The following is a 19093-nucleotide window of genomic DNA, read 5'->3' as shown; positions in this document are numbered from 1 at the left end:
TTGTGTTTTTATATGTGTGCTTACTTTACTTTTCTAGTTTCCTGTATTGATTCAAAAGGGTTGAAAAGTGCCTATGTTTTGGAATACCTTGGCTAATGAACTATGAATAATTTGGAAGGAAAATATTTAATTTATACTTGAAGAGTTAAAGAGGTATATAAAGCTTTTTTTAGCGTTGTTGTGAGCACAGAAATATCATTCCGTAAAAAATTTCAACTCAATAGCAGAAGAAATTCAAGAAAGGTGTTCAAAAGAGTTTGGGGGAAAGGAGTGTTGTTATCTTTGTTATCCTTGTTGGTCTGGCCAGTTAAAACTATTATGTGTTTTACGGAGGAGTTAACGCTGTGTCACGTTTTTCTTATGATAAGCGCTATTATTTCAAAATAGACATGAAACTATTGACACAGAATGGTATTTAGGATTAAATGGTTAGGGATGTGTGCATTTAATAGCAGGAATGGGAGGATCACCTAAATTTGAAGTGTAAAAGAGATAAATAAGAAACTAACCCTTGTTAAAACAAATTTAGTATGGTCACTATGTGTAGCGTCACCAGTATGAGCTATAATTATCATTTGAGAAATAGAGATGAAAAGCAAATGAAAAATAAATAGGGACTATTTAAAGAGTAGCACAGTTTTGTGCATATTTGTTGCTCTTTGAAATTCGGGTTTGATAAGATTCTTGAGTACCAAAGGAACTAAATTTGAATTTTTTTATACTTTCTTGACTAGTTTTTGCAACTCAACACGATTGGTAAAATAAAAATAGACTTGAGCAAAAATTTAAGGTGGTGAGCGTGGAGGGGAGCAAGTTTGTGTTGGTGATCTTCGGAAGACTGACTATCAATAATAGTTAGAAACGAAAAAGACGCATTCTTGTTTATGACCAGAGATTGAAAAATGCAAACATTCCCTATTCTAGAAATCTTGAGAAAAACTAAACAGTATTGATTTTTTAAGAAAGCAGAGTCAAGAGAAAATTTCAAACCGGATGAATAAAAGGTTTAAAGGAGGAATGTGGTTTGCTTTGCGGGATTTTTATTTTTAATTACTGTTGGGATTCTTCTTAAACATGCCAGTCTTCTTAGTAAAATGAATTAAATGTAAATCACTCCAAAAGAAAAAATTCGTATAACATAAAATATGGGAATTGGGTGATTCAAGGACAATGGAATATACGACAAAATTTCAGCTGAAGAACAAACAATAGAACATAAGTATGTTTTACTGAAAATTGGAGTTTCTATAGTATTATCTGGTCTTTGGGGCTATTTCCAGAAAGCTTAAAAGAAAGCCTCAGCTTAAAAGAAAAAAAAGAAAGCTTAAAGCTTAAAAGAAAGCTTCAAATCAAGGTGAATAAAAGACATTAACACACAATTTTTTTGCCTTAATGCCACAATAATTGAACTAACTGAAAGATGAAATTAGGCTTTAAAAAACATAGTTATATAAAAGGTCATGTATAGTATTAGTCGAGGCTTGAAAAAAATGTAGTTATATAATACGTCGTCTATTGCTCTCTCAAGCTTGCTACTATTAGTCAATAGTATTGAATAAAAGTTGGAAATAAAAAAACAGATATAACATAATAAAGTAAGTTTGAATGAAGGGTAGGATTGAGGTTTGCTACTTGGAGGGCGAAATCTTGGATTAATTATAATATAAGTTATGCTTCTTCGGGTCTTCTTATTGTCTTATGTAGGGTTTTCTTATGACCAAGGGTAAATGCAGTTTCCTTAAGACGTTTAAGTCTAACTTAATAAAAACGAAATTTCGGACAAGATGAAAGATCATTTCATGTGTTTATCATACCTGAACGGTGAGAAAAATTAAGTTCTGAACAAGGTCAATCTTAAGCCAACAAAACTCTTAGATAAAGGAGAGGGGCAAGAATTTCCTGTGCACCTGACATGTGCGTTCATTAAAGCATTTTTAGTAGTGGAAGTGCCCTAAGGAACTTATCCATACGTAATCTGTTCTAATTATACATTTCGCTATAGCTTTTTTATATGCTGGCATGGTCTTGTAGCATTGAATGCAATTTGATGAGACACTAAATTTTCTAATTAACATGTCACTCAGGGACTATCATAATTCTACTTATGCAAGTTTTATTTTCTATTTTGTTGCTTTATCAATACGGTATTGCGATTCATATTTTGCTTGTTTTGTTCAAAAATGACTAATATGTAATTGTATTGTTGGTGCCATGTCTTACGTGTTTCTCTTATGTTTATGTTTTAGTTTCTTTTTGTCCATACCCCGAAGTGGCATTTGTAGCAATACATATCTATCACTATTTATAACTTGATGAGACTCTACCTTTGCTAATTAATATGCAATTAAACGCAGTGACTATCACATATCTACTTATGGGAGTTTTATTTGTTATTTTGTTGTTTTATTGATATAGTATCATGTATCTTATTTAGATTGTTTTGTTGATATATGATAATATATAATTGCATTGTTGATCTTATGTCTTATGTATTTCTTTTATTGTTATGAACTACTCTTTCTTTTTTTTTTAAATGTTATTGTACAGTAGTTTTTTTCAGTTTATGCTTTAGTTTCTTTTTGTCCATACCCCGAAGTGGCATTTGTAGCAATATATATCTATCTGTCACTATTTATTTATCTATAATAATAGTTATCTATAGATTATTCTTTATCTATAGTAAGAAAATTTTTAACAAGTTCTGGTAGGAAAAAAAATGTAATCGATTTTGTTTCTTTTAAGAATTACATCAGCTATAATGAACAGCAACATGGTACCAATAGCACCAGCAAAATACTACTTAAAGGATATCTTTATTATAGCTTTAATTCAATAAAATTTTGGAAACCTTTTTTTACTTCTTATACCATAATTTAAATATTAACTCTATTTGATGAAGAGTCGTCATTTTGATATTGATGTTGCTCACGATATTAATTGATGTATGGTTTTCCGGGATACTAATTTTGTAGTAAGATGAAAAAGGATAATTTATAAGTTCAATATTATTGTATACGGACACAGGCTTAATTATCCATTCAGGTCCTGGGACTGAATACACACTTTCAAAAACAGCAGGTTCAAGCCTTAGCTCATCACCAAAATCAAAAAGTACAGAGCCACTGTGCTCTATCGAAGTCATATAGAACTCTCCATCACTTGAAACATTTTTCAATATGGCTTTAACACTTTCAATCCAAATGTTCCCATTTTCATCATCAAAAATAGGAAACTTTGCATGCCGCCTTGTTCTCAGAAGCTCAAACTCATATGGAAAATCCATCTCATTTAAAAGAATTTTTATTTCACCTTTATGCACAATTTTCCCCGTATTTAACTCATCCTTTAGGATCTCCAGGACTGTTCTAAATTCTTCTGGCACCGACAGAGGTGAAAAGGGCTGGATTTTTGAAAGGAATTTGGTACTCTGTTGAACATAAGCTGCTATATTTATAAGGTTAGATAAACTGGAGTAAATTTGCTTTCCAATACAGAATAAATTTAGCAATGCGTTGACTGCTATTGTGTCAAGTACATTATAAGCGGAAGCCATATTATTCAGTACAATTGCAGATGTATCATGGAGCATTTCCTTACGTCTTTTGAATCGGTCAACCGCCAGTTGTGTATCAGAAATCTTAGACGTAAGTTCGATCAATTTCTCAGTGAGGTCTACTTTCATATTAATAAGTGATACCAATGAATCTAGTTCCGGGATGTTTTCGGCTCCTAGTTCACTAGAAGCTTGGAAAACGATTGATTTTAGGCGAGAGACTAACTGACGTGCTTGGTAACGGGTGAATCGATTATTTATTTCACTAGTTGCAAACGAGACAGGAGTATAGACTTTCATTAAATCTGAAAGTTGAACGCCAAGGTCTATTTCATTTTTTATCTCGATGTTACTTATATCATTGGCAAAAATTTTAATTTTCTGGATTATCTGATTTGTTTTGTTATAATTATGTTCAATAAGTAAAAAATAATCTTCAAATAGTTGGTCAATATCATTAGAAGAAGTCTTCAATTCATCAGAAATGAACTTATGAGTGGAATTAACAAGGTCTAAAAATCCAGTTTTTGTATTTTCATGATTAATATGGCCAATGCCGAATATAACTAAAGCCAAACTCGTAATGTTAGCTAAGATTTTAACAGCGTTGAATACTTGTTTTTTTCTTATCTCTTCAGTTTTTTGTGCTAAACGACCTCTTGACTCCACAAAAAGTTCCTCTCTGAATTTGTCAACAATATATTTCAGACTCCCCGAATTGAATTGCGTTATTTGACCGACGACTAAACTCAACCTTTCCTTGTGTTTTCTTATATCTTCTATCAAAGAGTGTTGCTTATTTTTAGAATCATGCATAAGTTCTTCTAATAATTTCATTTCAGTTTTAATAAGGCTGTCCAAGCTTTTGCCAGTCAGCTGATGTGTGTACTGAGCTCTTAAGTTCAAAAGCTCGTTTTTCTGTTTGGCAGCTTGAACTAACATATTTTCAGTAGAATCAATAACTTTTTGAATAGATCTTTCTCCTTTATATCTTCCTTCTATTTCTTCTATTAAGCTGAATGAGATTATTTCCTTATATATGGAAAAAAGAAAACTATCAGCAATCGTTAGATTTTCGGCTTTACTTTGAACTTTGTTTTTACTTCCGTCATTTCCTTTCTCTCCTATTTCTCCGATTTCACCGTCCTTTTCTCTTCCTTTAAATTTTTCTTTGAAATTTACGCTGCTAGTTATTATTTCCCCGGGCCAAGGATAAATTGTGTATACTCTATCTTGTAAACGCCGAATGCCGCTCTTGTACTTATGTCTCTCCTTTTGTTTCCAAGTCCGATTATATTCTGCCTCTATAACCTTAATCTTTCCACCTCTGCCTCCAGGACCTCCAATGCCACCTTTGCCACCTATGCCTCCTTCACCACCTTGAGCTAATAGAGTAAAATGCTCCCAAGGACGTACAGGAATATCGAGCTTTAGTCTCCCAGGCTCACCTCCATTCCCTCCAGATCCGCCAGGATTACCTCGAAGGCCTTTATTGCCTGGTGTTGCATTAGTTGACTTGTGTTCAATTTTTTTAGAAAACGTTATGACGTTCCAATAGACCTTACTGTTTGGAACCACAGCACATATACTATTATTAACAACTAAAGGAGTCAAGCACAAAAAACCCAACGCTGGGTCAGGTATTTCTGTTAATGTTTCGTGTTTTTTTACCAACTTGTCATTTTTCCAAGCATCATAGTAATATTTTTGAGAAAACTTCCAAGGTAAAGTCCCACTCTTTCCATCTGCTCCCTGGGACCCAGGCGCACCATCTCCTCCTTCTCCACCATCTCCTCCATTTGCTTCAATACTCATGACACCACCATTGACCGCAAAATGAACCTTTATTGAAACAACTCCTCCGCTAATGCCGTTCTGCCCCGTTTGACCAGTTTTTGATTTTAAAGGAGCATGCGGTTTTTTAAAAAAGATGGTGTATCCCTCATCATGGATATTTAAATAGCCAGTTTCAATTGACAGTTTCCTGAGTGGTGTAATAGTATAACCATAAACGGTAACGTTGGAACAAATCAACCGAAGCTCTTCTATATGAATGGTAAGTGTTGACAAAATGTGTGGTAAATCACATAGTAAATCAAATACTCTAGTTGACTTGCCATCGGAAAGGTATTTTGGGGCGACGCTATTAAGATCAAATTGTGTATCAAGCTTTTTGAATTCCAGGCTGTTTCGTAGCCTTTCTAATCTGTTGCCAAACGATGATTTTATGTATTCAATTATGTCATGTCCTATTTGTAAAGATCGATTAAAATTGCATCGGGTAACCAATGCATAAGAATCAAACTGTTTCCTCTTTACAATTGTGCCTTGTGAATTTGCAAAGGTCTTGAATGTATCCGAACGGAAAATATCCGTTGTCGAGTTCACTGACTGAATGATTTCAATGCCTTCTCGTAAATGAGTTTCCGCCTGATCACGTTCGGTATATGCGAATGACATTCGTTGCTTAGAACACTTAGAAAATATTTCCTCTTTTTCTTTATCAAGTCTGTCTAATACACTGTAAATTCTTTCTGAAATTTCTACTGGTAGTGTTCTTACAAGCTTTGAAAAGCTAGTGAGTCTTTCAGAAAAATAGTTTTTCATGCAATAATGCTCCTGTGAAGGTAAATACCTGCAAATTGGACTTAGTCTTATCAACAAGGAATGAATCTCAGTCAATGTGATATTAAAACCAAAATAAATAGTTTTTTCCATTGACTCTGTTAATCTAGTCTCAACTATCTTCCATTCTTTCATTATAATTTTTCTTTGTCTTTCATTTTTACTTTCTTCTACTAGAGCTCTTAGTGTATTTTTGTTTTCTTCTACTAAAAAACTAACAGCTTCAACAAGAGCTTCAGTCTTCTTGGTTATTTCGATTTCAGTCAGATGTTTATGAATAAATATTTCATGTTTGGCTAAATTTTGTTTTACGTTAAGAGTAAAAATCCTCTCAAGGAGCGTCTTATCTTTTCTTCCAAGGGTCTTATCTTTTGTCACATTACCCATTCCGATTTTTTGAACCAGGATTTTCTTTGGGTAGTGACTTTTTATCTTTAAAATATCACCGAAGTGGCTATTTAATTGAAATGTCCAAGTACCGTTACTGCAGCTTGAGTATAAGAGTGATTGGCTTTTAGAGCTATCGTCTAAGCTAATATTAAACGTTTCAGACTTTCTTGTGCACTTAGATTTTAATATAAGATATTTGAAATGCTTCTTCACTGCGTGTGCTGCTGAAGAATTGGTGTAAAGGTGTAACTGCGGCTGCCGCCTTGATCGTTTTACCTGGAATAAGAAAAAAGAAAAGTAAAAAGAAAAGCTTTTTCAAGTTCAAAATTCTTGATCTTAGTAGAACCGGTTTTCATGACCATGTATGAAATTCATTTGGTTGGCGATTTGTATTGATGGAAAATACTGTCTGACCATGGATGTTAAAATGGAATTTTTTTTAGGCTGAGTCGGGTTAGTTTCCATAATTTTGTTAATAAAGTATTATACTTTCGGTACTTGTGTCTTAAAGGCACCACACTCAACACGAACATGAGGCAATAACCGGTTTTCATAGTCTTTAAACCAGACAATTAGCTTCGGGTCGGTTGGAAACTGCATTGTAGCTATATTCTAATTGAGTATTTAGTTGGTATTTTGGTTAAGTTAGGTTAGGTAAGTTTAGGTTACGTATTTAATGTAAAAAGAAAAGCTTTGACTTGGGCTTGGGAAGAGGCAGAAGCGTGCGCAGCTGTGTTGGCCCCAAATGGCTTGATGCTATAATGACTTATTAGTAGTAGTAGGCCTATTTATATTGATTCCAGAGCTTTCCAAGAGCGCATTCTGGAAAGTATGTAAGTACCCAAAATACACTGTGTTCATCTGATTTTTCAAATTATTCACAATAACTTGGGAATGGCAAAGGGAAGCTAGTTGAAACATTGAGGTGGCATTGGAGATTGGGGATGGTTCAAGTAAACTAGGTTGACCAGGGGAGGGGACAGGCGTAAAACGAATGATACTACGTATATCCAGTTCACTGAACATCCATATCTGCAATATCTTGGGAAAAGCCTGAGGTATGGCGCTGAAATTTAAAGGTACTGTTGGGAAAAGAGGCGTCGAGGGTGGGGCAAGGGAAATTTCAATTTATTAATAAATTAATAATAAAAATAGAAATAAGAAGTTACGTATAGAGAAGTTATCGTATATTATTAAAAAATTGTGAATTTTACGGACTAAGGGGTGCAACGTTAAGTTTGCTTCGTAATTATATTCAGAATAGACAGCAGTATGTTCATTTACATGGAATTTCGTCTAGTAAAAATTGTGTTAATTGTGGGGTTCCCCAAGTCTCCTTATTGGGTCCTACTCTATTTTTAATTTTTATTAATGATCTACCTGATTTTGTTAATGCCCTACCCACAATTACTGATTTTCTTCATAATGGTCCTAGTGAAACGCAGGTCACTGTGCCGTTATTTGTGGATGACACAACGCTGATGTGTGTTGCCCCTACGGAACAGCTGCTTATGTCAAAGTTAAATGCAGCAATGACCAAGATATGCATATGGCTAAAAATCAATTATCTTGACCTTAATGTAGGTAAGTCAAATTTTGTTATTTTTTCTAGATCTTTTTTTTTTCATGGATAACTGAATTGATATCAGAGCGGGTAATTAATAAACGTACACGCTTCACCAAGTACCTCGGAATTAATGTTGATGAAACCCTATCATTTAAGGAACATGTGAAGTCGATTTCTAAAATACTGTCGCGTAACCTAGGTATGATGCGTAAATTAAAACATATTTTCCCCCCAAATATTTTACGGTTGTTATATTTTTCCCTTATTCACCCTTATATTTTGTATTGTTCCTCGATATGGCTTGGCACTTTCCCCTCGTTACTTCGTCTAATCCCTGTGATCCAAAATAATGCTATCTGAGCCTTTTTTTTTTTTTTTTTTTTTTTTTTTTTTTTTTTTTTTTTTTTTTTTTTTTTTTTTTTAGCACATCCTTGCAAGCTCCGCTGTTGTTACGCTATTATGTAAAAACGATTATTTTCAATACAATTTTTCTACTATTACTACTACCACTAATGTTAGCAATAAAATAGTAATAAAAATAATACATTATTGCTCGACTGAGTGGGCTGATCCAAATCAAAATACAATTTTTTCACTCATGTTATCAAGCTAATATTTTAGAACCATCAAGATGATATTTACGGATCTCTGAAATGGAAAATTAAAATTTTTAGTGCCCTTTTTAAGTTTCAAAAATGATTAGAGGGAACTTCCCATCCCGTAACTTTTTTTGCTAGCTCCCCAAAATGCCCCAGTTAATCCAGTCTAAATTCATAGATTACTATTTTATTAGTTATAATTAAAAAGTCCAATAAAAATGGACAGTTAAGTCATGACCGCTTCAACCCCCTGGGCAAGGGTCTAGAGAAGTGGAGGATGTCAAAAAGCTCAGAAATGTTCCAAATTACGTTTTGCTGCTGATACTTTTTATTTTAAGCGAGGTTTTTGGAAGTCCTTGTTAAGCCAAGGTTTTCAAGTTTCCCAGTTTTAAGGTTCGCCACGTGGTGCGTATTTAGGAAAATAAAAGAAGGCATATGCACTGGATTTTTATCATTTTCAATATCTTGGAATTAAATTAAGAGATTGAATTAATAGTCTGAGAGAGTAGCCTACTGGAGTGTAAGGAGATAAAAAAAAAATTGAAGCAAAGATAAGCGAAGTACACTATGAGGGTCGAGGTCATTGAAACAGCATAAATATAATGATAGGATAAAGGGGTGGAGCTTAAGCTTCCAGGAGTTATTAAAAAAGGAAGGAGGGAGGCAAGGAAATTTGAAATTTAATTGAAGAGAGAGGGAAGAAGCTAAGCTAGTTATATCTAAAATTAAATAAAAAAAACAAGTTTTTTTTTTAACTGAGAGTAAGGAGCGAGATTAAAACTTAATACGAACGAAAATTATTCCGTACATGAAAAGGGCTTTCCCCTCATGTACGTCTCACTCTAAAGTTCTTTATTACTTTGAAAATTAGAGTTGTGACAAAGAGTCAAACTTTAACGTAAATATAGAGGCGTTGAGGAGGGGACAAAGAGTTTGACTCATTGTCACAATTTTCAAAGTAATAAAGAACTTTAGCGTAAAGAGTGGGACGTTCAGGAGGGGGAAATCCCCTTTCACGTACAGAGTAATTTCTTTTTTTAAAGTTTTAATGTAATTCCTTACTATTAGTTAAAAAACTTGTGTTTTTTATTTAATTTCCAAATTCGTTTCAACTCCTGCAGGTTGAAGTTTGGCTCACCATACAAGAAAAATTAATACAGAATTTGTATTTTAATTTTAGCTCAGGTTTCCTTGCCTGTCCTGGCTCTCTAGGACCATTCATTCGATACTATCACCCTATTACTCTTAAGCTTTTAGCAATCTTAAAAAAGTGTCACATTCTAATTAAAAAACCCATGTGTTTCAGGATCTGTTCTTAAAAAAATCGCGAAATCAGTCAAATTTCTCAGAAAAAAAACAACAAATAAACATTCATCCGTGATCCTTCTTCTTACCGAAAATACAAAATTCTACATTTTTGATATAGTAGCTTGAAACCACTACAGCAAGCCCCCACCAACTAGGTGTTGGGGTGGCGCGATTCTCTGATACGCTTGAATCTGACAGTATAATTGTCAATGGACTTTTAGGGGGCGTTTCTCCTTGTTTGTAATGTCAGGCAAATTTTCTCAGACTCAAAGACTTTGATTGGTAACACTAAAACTAATAAAACTTATATATTTGTAATCAGCATAATATGCCAATTCTCTGCATATATCTGTTGGTGTAAAAGTTCAGTTTTTTAGAGTTTCGCTTACTATTGAGCCACATACGTTTTACTTACATTTCGTTACTACGAACTGTAAAGCTTTTATTACTTAAAAAAAACTTCATATTCTAATTAAACCAACCCTGTGTTTTAGTTACTGTTCTTAAGGAATTGGGACAAACAGCCAAACTTTAGCTTAGGAGGGGGTCACCCTTCAAATACAAAATAATTTATTTTCGCTTTGAGTTTTAATGCTGTTCCTTAGTTACAGTTAAAAAACCTGTTTCTCTGTTTAATTTCTGATTTTTTTTTTCAAATAACACCGGTAAATCTGGCTAGAAACTCCTCCGTGGTAATTTCATCCCACATTAAGTTTAAATTCCCTCCAGGTAGTCTTATCCTCACTCCAAATCCCTCCCCCTCCGTAAAACTTCTAGCGGACGATTCAGGCTTGGCTTCCACACCTATCCACACCAATCATTCTGTCAATGTCTCCCTCCATGGCAATATTTTCTGGAAGATCAAAACACGTAGAAAATAGCCTCGATAATTGCCCTTGGATCTAAGTTAAGGGATCTTCCAACTGAAGAAAAAAGGGTCGTGGGAGGGGTTCAATTGCCCTCCAATATTTCCGGTCACTTTAAAAGGGCAATAGAAATTTTAATTTCCGTTTCAATGAGCTCTCCTGATCTTCTAGGACCATTATTTCGATAAGATTATCTCTGAAAAAAAAAACGAGGATCCGTGATAATTCTTCTTGCAGAAATATCAGAATTCTACGTTTTTGTATATAGGAGCTTAAAACTTCAACAGCAAAGTTCTTTGGTATACGGAATCTGATGGTGTGATTTTCATTTAGATTCCTTGAGTTTTAGGGGGTGTTTCTCCCTATTTCTAAATTCAGGCAAATTTAGTTGTGCTCGTAACTTATGATGGGTAAAATTAAACTTAATGAATTTTATATATTCGGAATCACCATATAAAGCTGATTCTTTAGATGTATCTATTAATATCAATATCTGTTTTACGAGTTTTGGTTACTATTGAGCCGAATCACCCCTTACTTACATTACTGCAAACTGTTTAATCTAAGGAAAAGCAACGTTTTTTCTGCATAAGATCCTATGGGGCTTAGAATTTACTTAAAATAAATTCGCTTTTTTTTCAACTCAACTTTTTCTTTATTCAACTCAAAAAATACACAAACAATATTATGCCCAAACAGAGAGCAGAGCTCGTAAGGCTGGGACAGTGCAAAAACATAAGAAAAAACATCAGCATCTCATCGTAATAATGATTTCAAAATATAATACGGTAGAAGACACACAAAATAGAAAAAAACTCATAAAAGATAAGTAAATATATAAATATCGGGCAGGAGGCCATCCCAGACACAGGGACACAAAACAAACACACAAATAAGAAGATCAAATAATTTAAATTTCCATCATCAATGGTGAATAATCAAAATTTTAGCAAACAATCTTTAATATTTGCTTTTTTAAATTTAGCTGAGATTTTTGCTGAGATTTTTGGGATGGATCAAACAGAATTTTGTCATTCAGCTTATAATTGTTAGCAATGAAGGGTATTTGGTATCTAATCGAAAGCATTGACCTTTCAGAACTTACAAAAGGAATTCGATACATCCTAGACCTCCGACAATCCGAACGAGGAAGTAAAATAAACAGAGATTTGTCATAGAAATAATTTTTAAAATTTTGGATTTGAAAATGCCATATGGAAGTATTTAATATTCGTATATCATTTAAATCCAACGAATTTAAGAAGAGGAATAATGTTTTAGTTTCCGAAACGTTTTCAAGTTTTGAAGGTCGATGTAAGAAATTTCCAAATATTCTTATTGCCCTATTTTGTAATACCTGTAAGGGTTTTATATACTTCCAAAATGTATTAAGATATACAACTGAGCAATAATTCAAATAAGAAGTAATTAGAGAGTGGTAAATTATTTTTAAAATGGTAAAAGGAAAAATATTCTTCCCACGGTACATCGACCCAATATTTTGAGCAAGTTCTAATCTTAATTATTCAATATGATTATGAAATGACAAAAGGGGATCAAGAAAAACTCCCAAATAACGATATGATTGGACCCTACAAATTTTTTTATCACCAACCTGGAGCTCCTCACAAGAAATCTCTCGAGTGGAACGTTTTGAACGACCAAAAACCATAAAATTAATTTTCTTAAAATTCGGTACTAGTTTATTAAAAACAAACCATCGATTAACTGAGGTAACACTTATAGTCAGATTTTTGATCAATGTCAATGAATCCCTAGCTTTAACTGTTATAACTGTATCATCTGCAAATAGAACTACATGGCTAATATTCTCATGCAAACCTCGGGGAAGATTATTAATATAGATAAAAAAAAATCAAATTTGAATTAAAAATTTGCATTAAAAATCAAAGCACATTTTGTTCATCCAGGTTGTCACATTGAAGTGTCTGCAACATCAGGGGAATAACTCTGAAGGGGAAGTAACTATGAAGTTGAATTATGAAATGGAGCTAGAGTAGAGCTAAATAAAAATTATTGTCTTTATGCAGGATTTCAAAATATTTTAGCTTTAGTTTCTCTGGAAAGGATACTGCCCAATAAATTTCAAAATTTAACGGTCTTGTTCCCTTTCGAAGTGTCAACAAAATGATTGAAGGGCAGCCAACACCCTCATGTACTTGTTTTTACTACCCTCTCCCCTCTTGAAGCTCCATAAGGGATCTGACAAAAACTTTGAGATTGCTGTTTTGTTAAAAAAAAGAAGTCAAACGGTTCAACAGATAAGCCTTCGGGAACAAAAAGATCTCATAGCTTCTGGGACAAGATTCGGTAATTACTTAAGTTACCATGGTTTTCTCATAATTTCTACTTGACAAAGCGGCAATATGTACTCGTAAGAATGTGATTGGCTTGAAAATTTAAGAGTTCGCTCTCTGGGCCACGAAAACCACATATTTTTCAGGAAGAGGAGGGATATATCGAGGAACAAAAATGAGAGAAAAAATTTCGGTTTCCTTATTGTTTCTATTTTGAGCAAGGTTCTAGGGATCATTAGCTAGGAGATGATTTTTAAGTTTCCAAAGAGCATTATTTAGGTAACAAAACGTGTATCTAAGTAAATCAAAAGAGCCTTTGCGCACTTATTTTTTCAGATTAGTATCTTAAATAAAGTTAAGAGATGTGAAAATTGTATTGGAGGGAGAGAAGGTCACAATGATTTTAAACTTTGACTTGGGGCCAGAGCTAAGACAAATACGGGTATCCAGGTCGTCCAAATAAGCATGTCTGAAAAATCTTTGGAACTGCTAGGAAAATGGAATTGAAACTTGGAGGTACAGTTGGGAGAATACATGGGGAAGTCAAGGAAAATTTAAACAGAGTTCCGAAGGAAGGGGAAGAGGCTAAGTTGGATTTGTCAATAATTCAGACGAAGGCAAAATTTTGACATTATAAGATCCTAGGAGACTTTAATTTTAGGTACAGTTAATTAAAACGATAAATGAAAAGACGCTGTCAGGCTGTCAAAATAGAGCATTTGAAATTTCACAGAAATGACCTGGTATATTAATTTCAAACTTAATCGTGAGAAAAGGAGATCAAGTTGACGTTGAATTATGAATTAGAGTAAGGAAACTTGCTAATTTAAAATCGCTGCGTGTCTCTATGACATCAAAATATCTTATTGTCAATTTATCTGGAACAGAAATTGACTTTCGAAATTGGAAATAAAAAAAAATAGATAGGTACTAATGAGTGATGAGTAGTTATGGAGAGCTACAAATTCTGCGAGCTACGAAAATAAAATACTGCAAAATATATATGTCCTGAGTACATTAAAAGGTGCTGGAATAAGATACGAGCAAATCAAACAGTTCGTGATAACGAACTGTAGGAAGAAGCGACCCGGCTCAATAGTAACCAAGACTCTAAGAAATTGAATTTTGGTATCAATAGCTACATCAAAAGAATCGCATTTTAATGCTGATTTTAAATATATAAGTTTAGTCTTACCCATCAAAAGTTACGAGCCTGAGAAAACTTGCCTTATTTAAGAAAATAGGGGGAAACACCCCCTAAAAGTCCTAGAATCTTAACAAAAATCACACCATCAGATTCAGCGTATCAGAGAACCCTACTGTAGAAGTTTCAAGCTCCTATATACAAAAATGTGCAAAATTTTGTATTTTTTGCCAGAAGACAAATCACGGGTGCGTTTTTTTTTTTTTTTTTTTTTTTTTTTTTTTTTTTTTTTTTTTTTTTTTTTTTTTCCAGGGGTCATCGTATCGACCAAGTGGTCCTAGAATGTTGCAAGAGGGCTCATTCTAACGGAAATGAAAAGTTGTAGTGCCCTTTTCAAGTGACCAAAAAAATTGGAGGGCATCTATGCCCCCTCCCACGCTCATTTTTTCCCAAAGTCAACGGATCAAAATTTTGAGATAGCCATTTTGTTCAGCATAGTCGAAAACCATAATAACTATTTATTTGGGGATGATTTACTCCCCCATAATCCCTGGGGGAGGGGCTGCAAGTTACAAACTTTGACCAGTTATTACATATAGTAATGGTTATTGGAAGTGTACAGACGTTTTCAGGGGGATTTTATTTTGTTTAGGGGGTGGGGCTGAGGGGAGGTGGCTATGTTGGAGGATCTTTCCTTGGAGGAATCTGTCACGGGGGAAGAAAAATTCAAGGAAAAGGGCGCATGATTTTCTAGCATTACTATAAGAAAACAATTAAAAATAAACATGAAAACGTTTTTTCAAATGAAAGGAAGGAGTAGCATAAAAACTTAAAACGAACAGAGATTATTACGCATATGAGGGGTTCTAAAAATACTTTAGCATAAAGAGCGAGGTATTTAGGAGGAGATAAATACCTTGCTCTTTATGCTAAAGTATGTTTAAGTAATTTCAACTATTTATTCTGATTCAGAGGTCATTCTTGAAGAATTGGGACAAAACTTAAGATTTAGTGAAAAGAGCGGGGTATTAACGAGGATACAAATCCCCTTGTATACATAATAAAAATATAAGATTATAAAAGTTTGTTACGTAAGTTGCTAATTTATAAGTTACGCATATTTTTTACTAATAAAAACGTTCGTTAAAAATTAAAAGTTCTAGTTGCCTTTTTAAGCAACCGAAAAATTGGAGGGCAACTAGGCCTCCTTCTCCACCCCTTATTTCTCAAAATCGTCTGATCAAAACTAAGAGAAACCCGTTTAGCCAAAAAAAGAATTAATATATAAATTTCATTTTAATAATTTATGTGCGGAGAGCCAAAACCAAACATGCATTAATTCAAAAACTTTCATAAATTAAATAAAAAAAAGTAATTTTTTTAGCTGAAAGTAAGGAGCGGCATTAAAACTTAAAACGAACAGAAATTACTCCGTATATAAAATGGGTTGTCTCCTCCACAATCCCTGGCTCTTTACGCTAAAGTTTGACTCTTTGCCACAATTCTACTTTTCAAAACAATTAAAAGCTTTAGCGTAAAGAGTGAGGGATTGCGGAGGAGACAACCCATTTTATATACGGAGTAATTTCTGTTCGTTTTAAGTTTCAATGTCGCTCCTTACTTTGAGCTAAAAAAATTTAGTTTTTTTTATTTAATTCATATTAAGACTCTATGAATCGCGAGCAGATTCCATGTGCCTATATTTCTTAGACCACCTGCATTATGGGTAACCATTTCATAGAATGATTTTCCGCAACCTTGGACGTTTGACAAATGCATTTTACTTTCCCATTGAATAGCTCCTCTCTAAATCCCCCCCCTCTGTCTCCATCCTCAAAATTTCTTTTTATCCTTGTCTTCGACAACTTTTTTTTTCATTTAACATCAATGACTTATAGTAATAGGTGCAAAAGACCGGGAAACATCCTTCCTGTAACATATTTACCTCTCATTTTTTAATCTGTTAATCTGTTTAATCTGTCTTCTCAAAGAGTGAGTGAAATTCTTCCTTTTATTTCTTTTTTTCCAATAGGCTATTCATTTTTGACCCTTTTGGAATCACCCTCAGAAAACTTTGATTTTTTTCTTAGCTCTATTCTACAATTCACCCCAAGCGCAGAATTATACCTTAGACATTGCACTTTTTAATAAAACATGCTTGTATTTTAATTTTATTTCTTCCCCTGAAATTTCAGTCCTTCCCTTAGAAATACTCTCACATTGTTTTTCATTTAATGTTTTATCGTCCATTTTTATTGGAGTCCGGCGTAACAACAGAAGATTATTAGGCTGTTGCTATTAAAAATTTCAAAAGTCAATAATACTTATATAATAAATTATTAAAAAGAAAAATCTAGCACATGAAATCTATATCACTACGATCTAAATTTTTTATGTATACTTTTAACTATGATTTATTACAAATTTGTTGCATTTAACTAAAGTAATTAATATAGCAATTGAGAATATCGCGGATCATTCCTACTACTCTTGGTTTACGAAATTGATTAATTTATATGATTTGGTAATTTATATGATTTGGCACTCTTTAAACACTTGCTGTTTTTACACTTCCTGTGTTTTAAAGCGATATTTTACGGCTAATCTATTATATTCACTCTACTTGATGAATAACCTTGGCTTATCGACTATGATTTTTGTTTCTGCTACCCAATGGCGAACCCAATTTGTGTTTTCCCTGTGTTGAACTTTTTACAACAACAACAAGCTGCCAATGACCAAGATATAATGATTAAAATAGTTACATAATTTTGTTTAAAGGGGCTATCAAGCAGTCGATAAATCTTTTTGATGTGAGTAATATGTTGATGTATGAAAAAAGAAACACCCGGCTGCAATGACAAAACACAAAATTGTAAAGAAAAGAAGAACGAGGACAACAAACAGTCAGTGAAAAAATCGAAAATTATGCAAATATTTCGGCCACCAAATAATGGAGCCTAAATAAATAGAAAGTAGGTGGAGTATAGATAATAGAAAGTAGCAAAACCTTCGAAACAGCATATATAAAGTAGTACTTTTTTAAATTTATTAACTAAATAAATGGAAAAAGCATGTATATCTGAAAATACAGATTAACTTTAATCTGATTTTTTGGTTATCTTAAGCTTAATTATTTTACTTCTATTCTAAGAAAACCTAAGCTGTTAATTTTTTTTCTTACTTCTTTGAAAGAGCCCGGAATAGACCGGAATAGCAGAGGAAGAGCCCGGAAATATCTGGGCTCTTCCAAATGGATAAAGCACTATTTTAGCTTCATGTCTCAATGAATGCCTGACATTTATTCAGACTAATCATCACAGTCTAATAAAATCGATGTTCTTTCATGATAGGGACATTTCTCTTCCATTTTTCTCGTGATCCTCTCCTGTTAAAATCAACATCCCGTCAAATCTCCATAAGCCGCTTTTCAGAACTGCCAAGTTAGCCACTGAGTCTTGAACTCATTCAAGACTTGCAATGGCAATATTAAGTACCTAGAACTGCGAAAGTACACATCATTGATATTCACGTTACCTTTTTGCAATTTTCCAACTGAGCGTTTATTCAGCCTCCTGAAACGGATAAAAGACACATCTAAAATCTTCCTTATTCGAGTCATTTACTGGCTGGAAAACGAAGATAAACTTAATCAGCTATCAGGATACCAAAAGCTGTCGCTGGCTACAAGACAACGGCAAACGCGAAGTTCGATGAAGTTCTTATTTGAAGATGAGGTGAAACAGAATTAAACTTTTTTTTTATATGTTCTCGTTAGTGTAAAATATGCTGTATTTTATTGTCAGCTAAAGTAAAAAATAAAAATTTATTCTGCGCTGTGCTATTTAAATAAATTTTGCAGAGTTCTGAGGCAAAAGTTCATTTTATTTCTAAAAGAAAATGGGGAGAAATCTGATTTTAACATAAGGAATTATAAACGGTATTGGTATGAAAACAAGAAGGAGAGAAAATGAAAAATGGATGTACTGATCGCAATATCCTTTCAAACGAGCCCGGAAACATAAAGTTCAGCTATATACGTTTTAGTCCCACACTGGCGGCGACGGAGAAAAAAGAGACGAATCAGGGCTTCCCATGCGAAAAGACGACTCTCCTTGTTGTTTGAGATGGGGATTAGTAAATTTCTCAATTTGTTTTTTGGCTATAGAGATTCCGACAATGTGGATTTTGTCTGGACCCAGCATCATTTTTGAGGAGTTTCCGCTTATTTTGAAAATGTCATTCGTTTGGTTGCTCAATAAACTTTTACCGTGAAAATTAATTGAAATCGTAGTTATTATTATTGAACCCCCTTCAAGTGATAAATCTTCCTCAATTAACAGTTTAGAAAAAAATTGAATTTTCGGTCACTATAGGCTAGCAGTCATTTTTTACTAGGCTGCAGTAGAGGCCGCAGCTACGGTATCCTTTACCAGAGAATGTTTAATTCAAATAGTCAATAAGGTGATTGATAAAATCAAAAACAATACCTTTGCTCCGCCATCTAGGGTTAGTTCATCGAAATCAATCCACTCAATAGTATCAACGAAGTCAACAAGCTTCACAACATCTTTTTCAAAGTAACTGTAGTTACAATGAACGGATCCAATCCAAAAAATCAAGCAAAATGTCAAAAAAAAATTCATGATAACTTAAACACTATGTTTGATCTTACACATTCATTGCTTTTGTCTTTAACCACACTAAGCAAATTGGCAGCTTA

The 19093-nt window shown here is 33.6% G+C and overlaps 1 protein-coding gene across 1 annotated transcript; it reads right to left on the bottom strand.

Moving 5' to 3' along the window:
* Positions 1-2794: 2794 nt before the first annotated feature.
* LOC136034458 (uncharacterized) lies at positions 2795-19093 on the bottom strand. The gene is made up of 2 exons (XM_065715640.1): positions 18861-19093; positions 2795-6844 (listed from the first exon to the last, which is right to left on the bottom strand). Exons 1-2 carry the CDS (start codon positions 19014-19016, stop codon positions 2855-2857), a joined length of 4146 nt encoding a protein of 1381 aa, XP_065571712.1. The 5' UTR covers positions 19017-19093; the 3' UTR covers positions 2795-2854.

Source organism: Artemia franciscana, chromosome 13 (assembly GCF_032884065.1).
Source record: "Artemia franciscana chromosome 13, ASM3288406v1, whole genome shotgun sequence".
Lineage (NCBI taxonomy): Eukaryota > Metazoa > Arthropoda > Branchiopoda > Anostraca > Artemiidae > Artemia > Artemia franciscana.
This window is presented reverse-complemented; position numbering and strand designations above follow the sequence as displayed.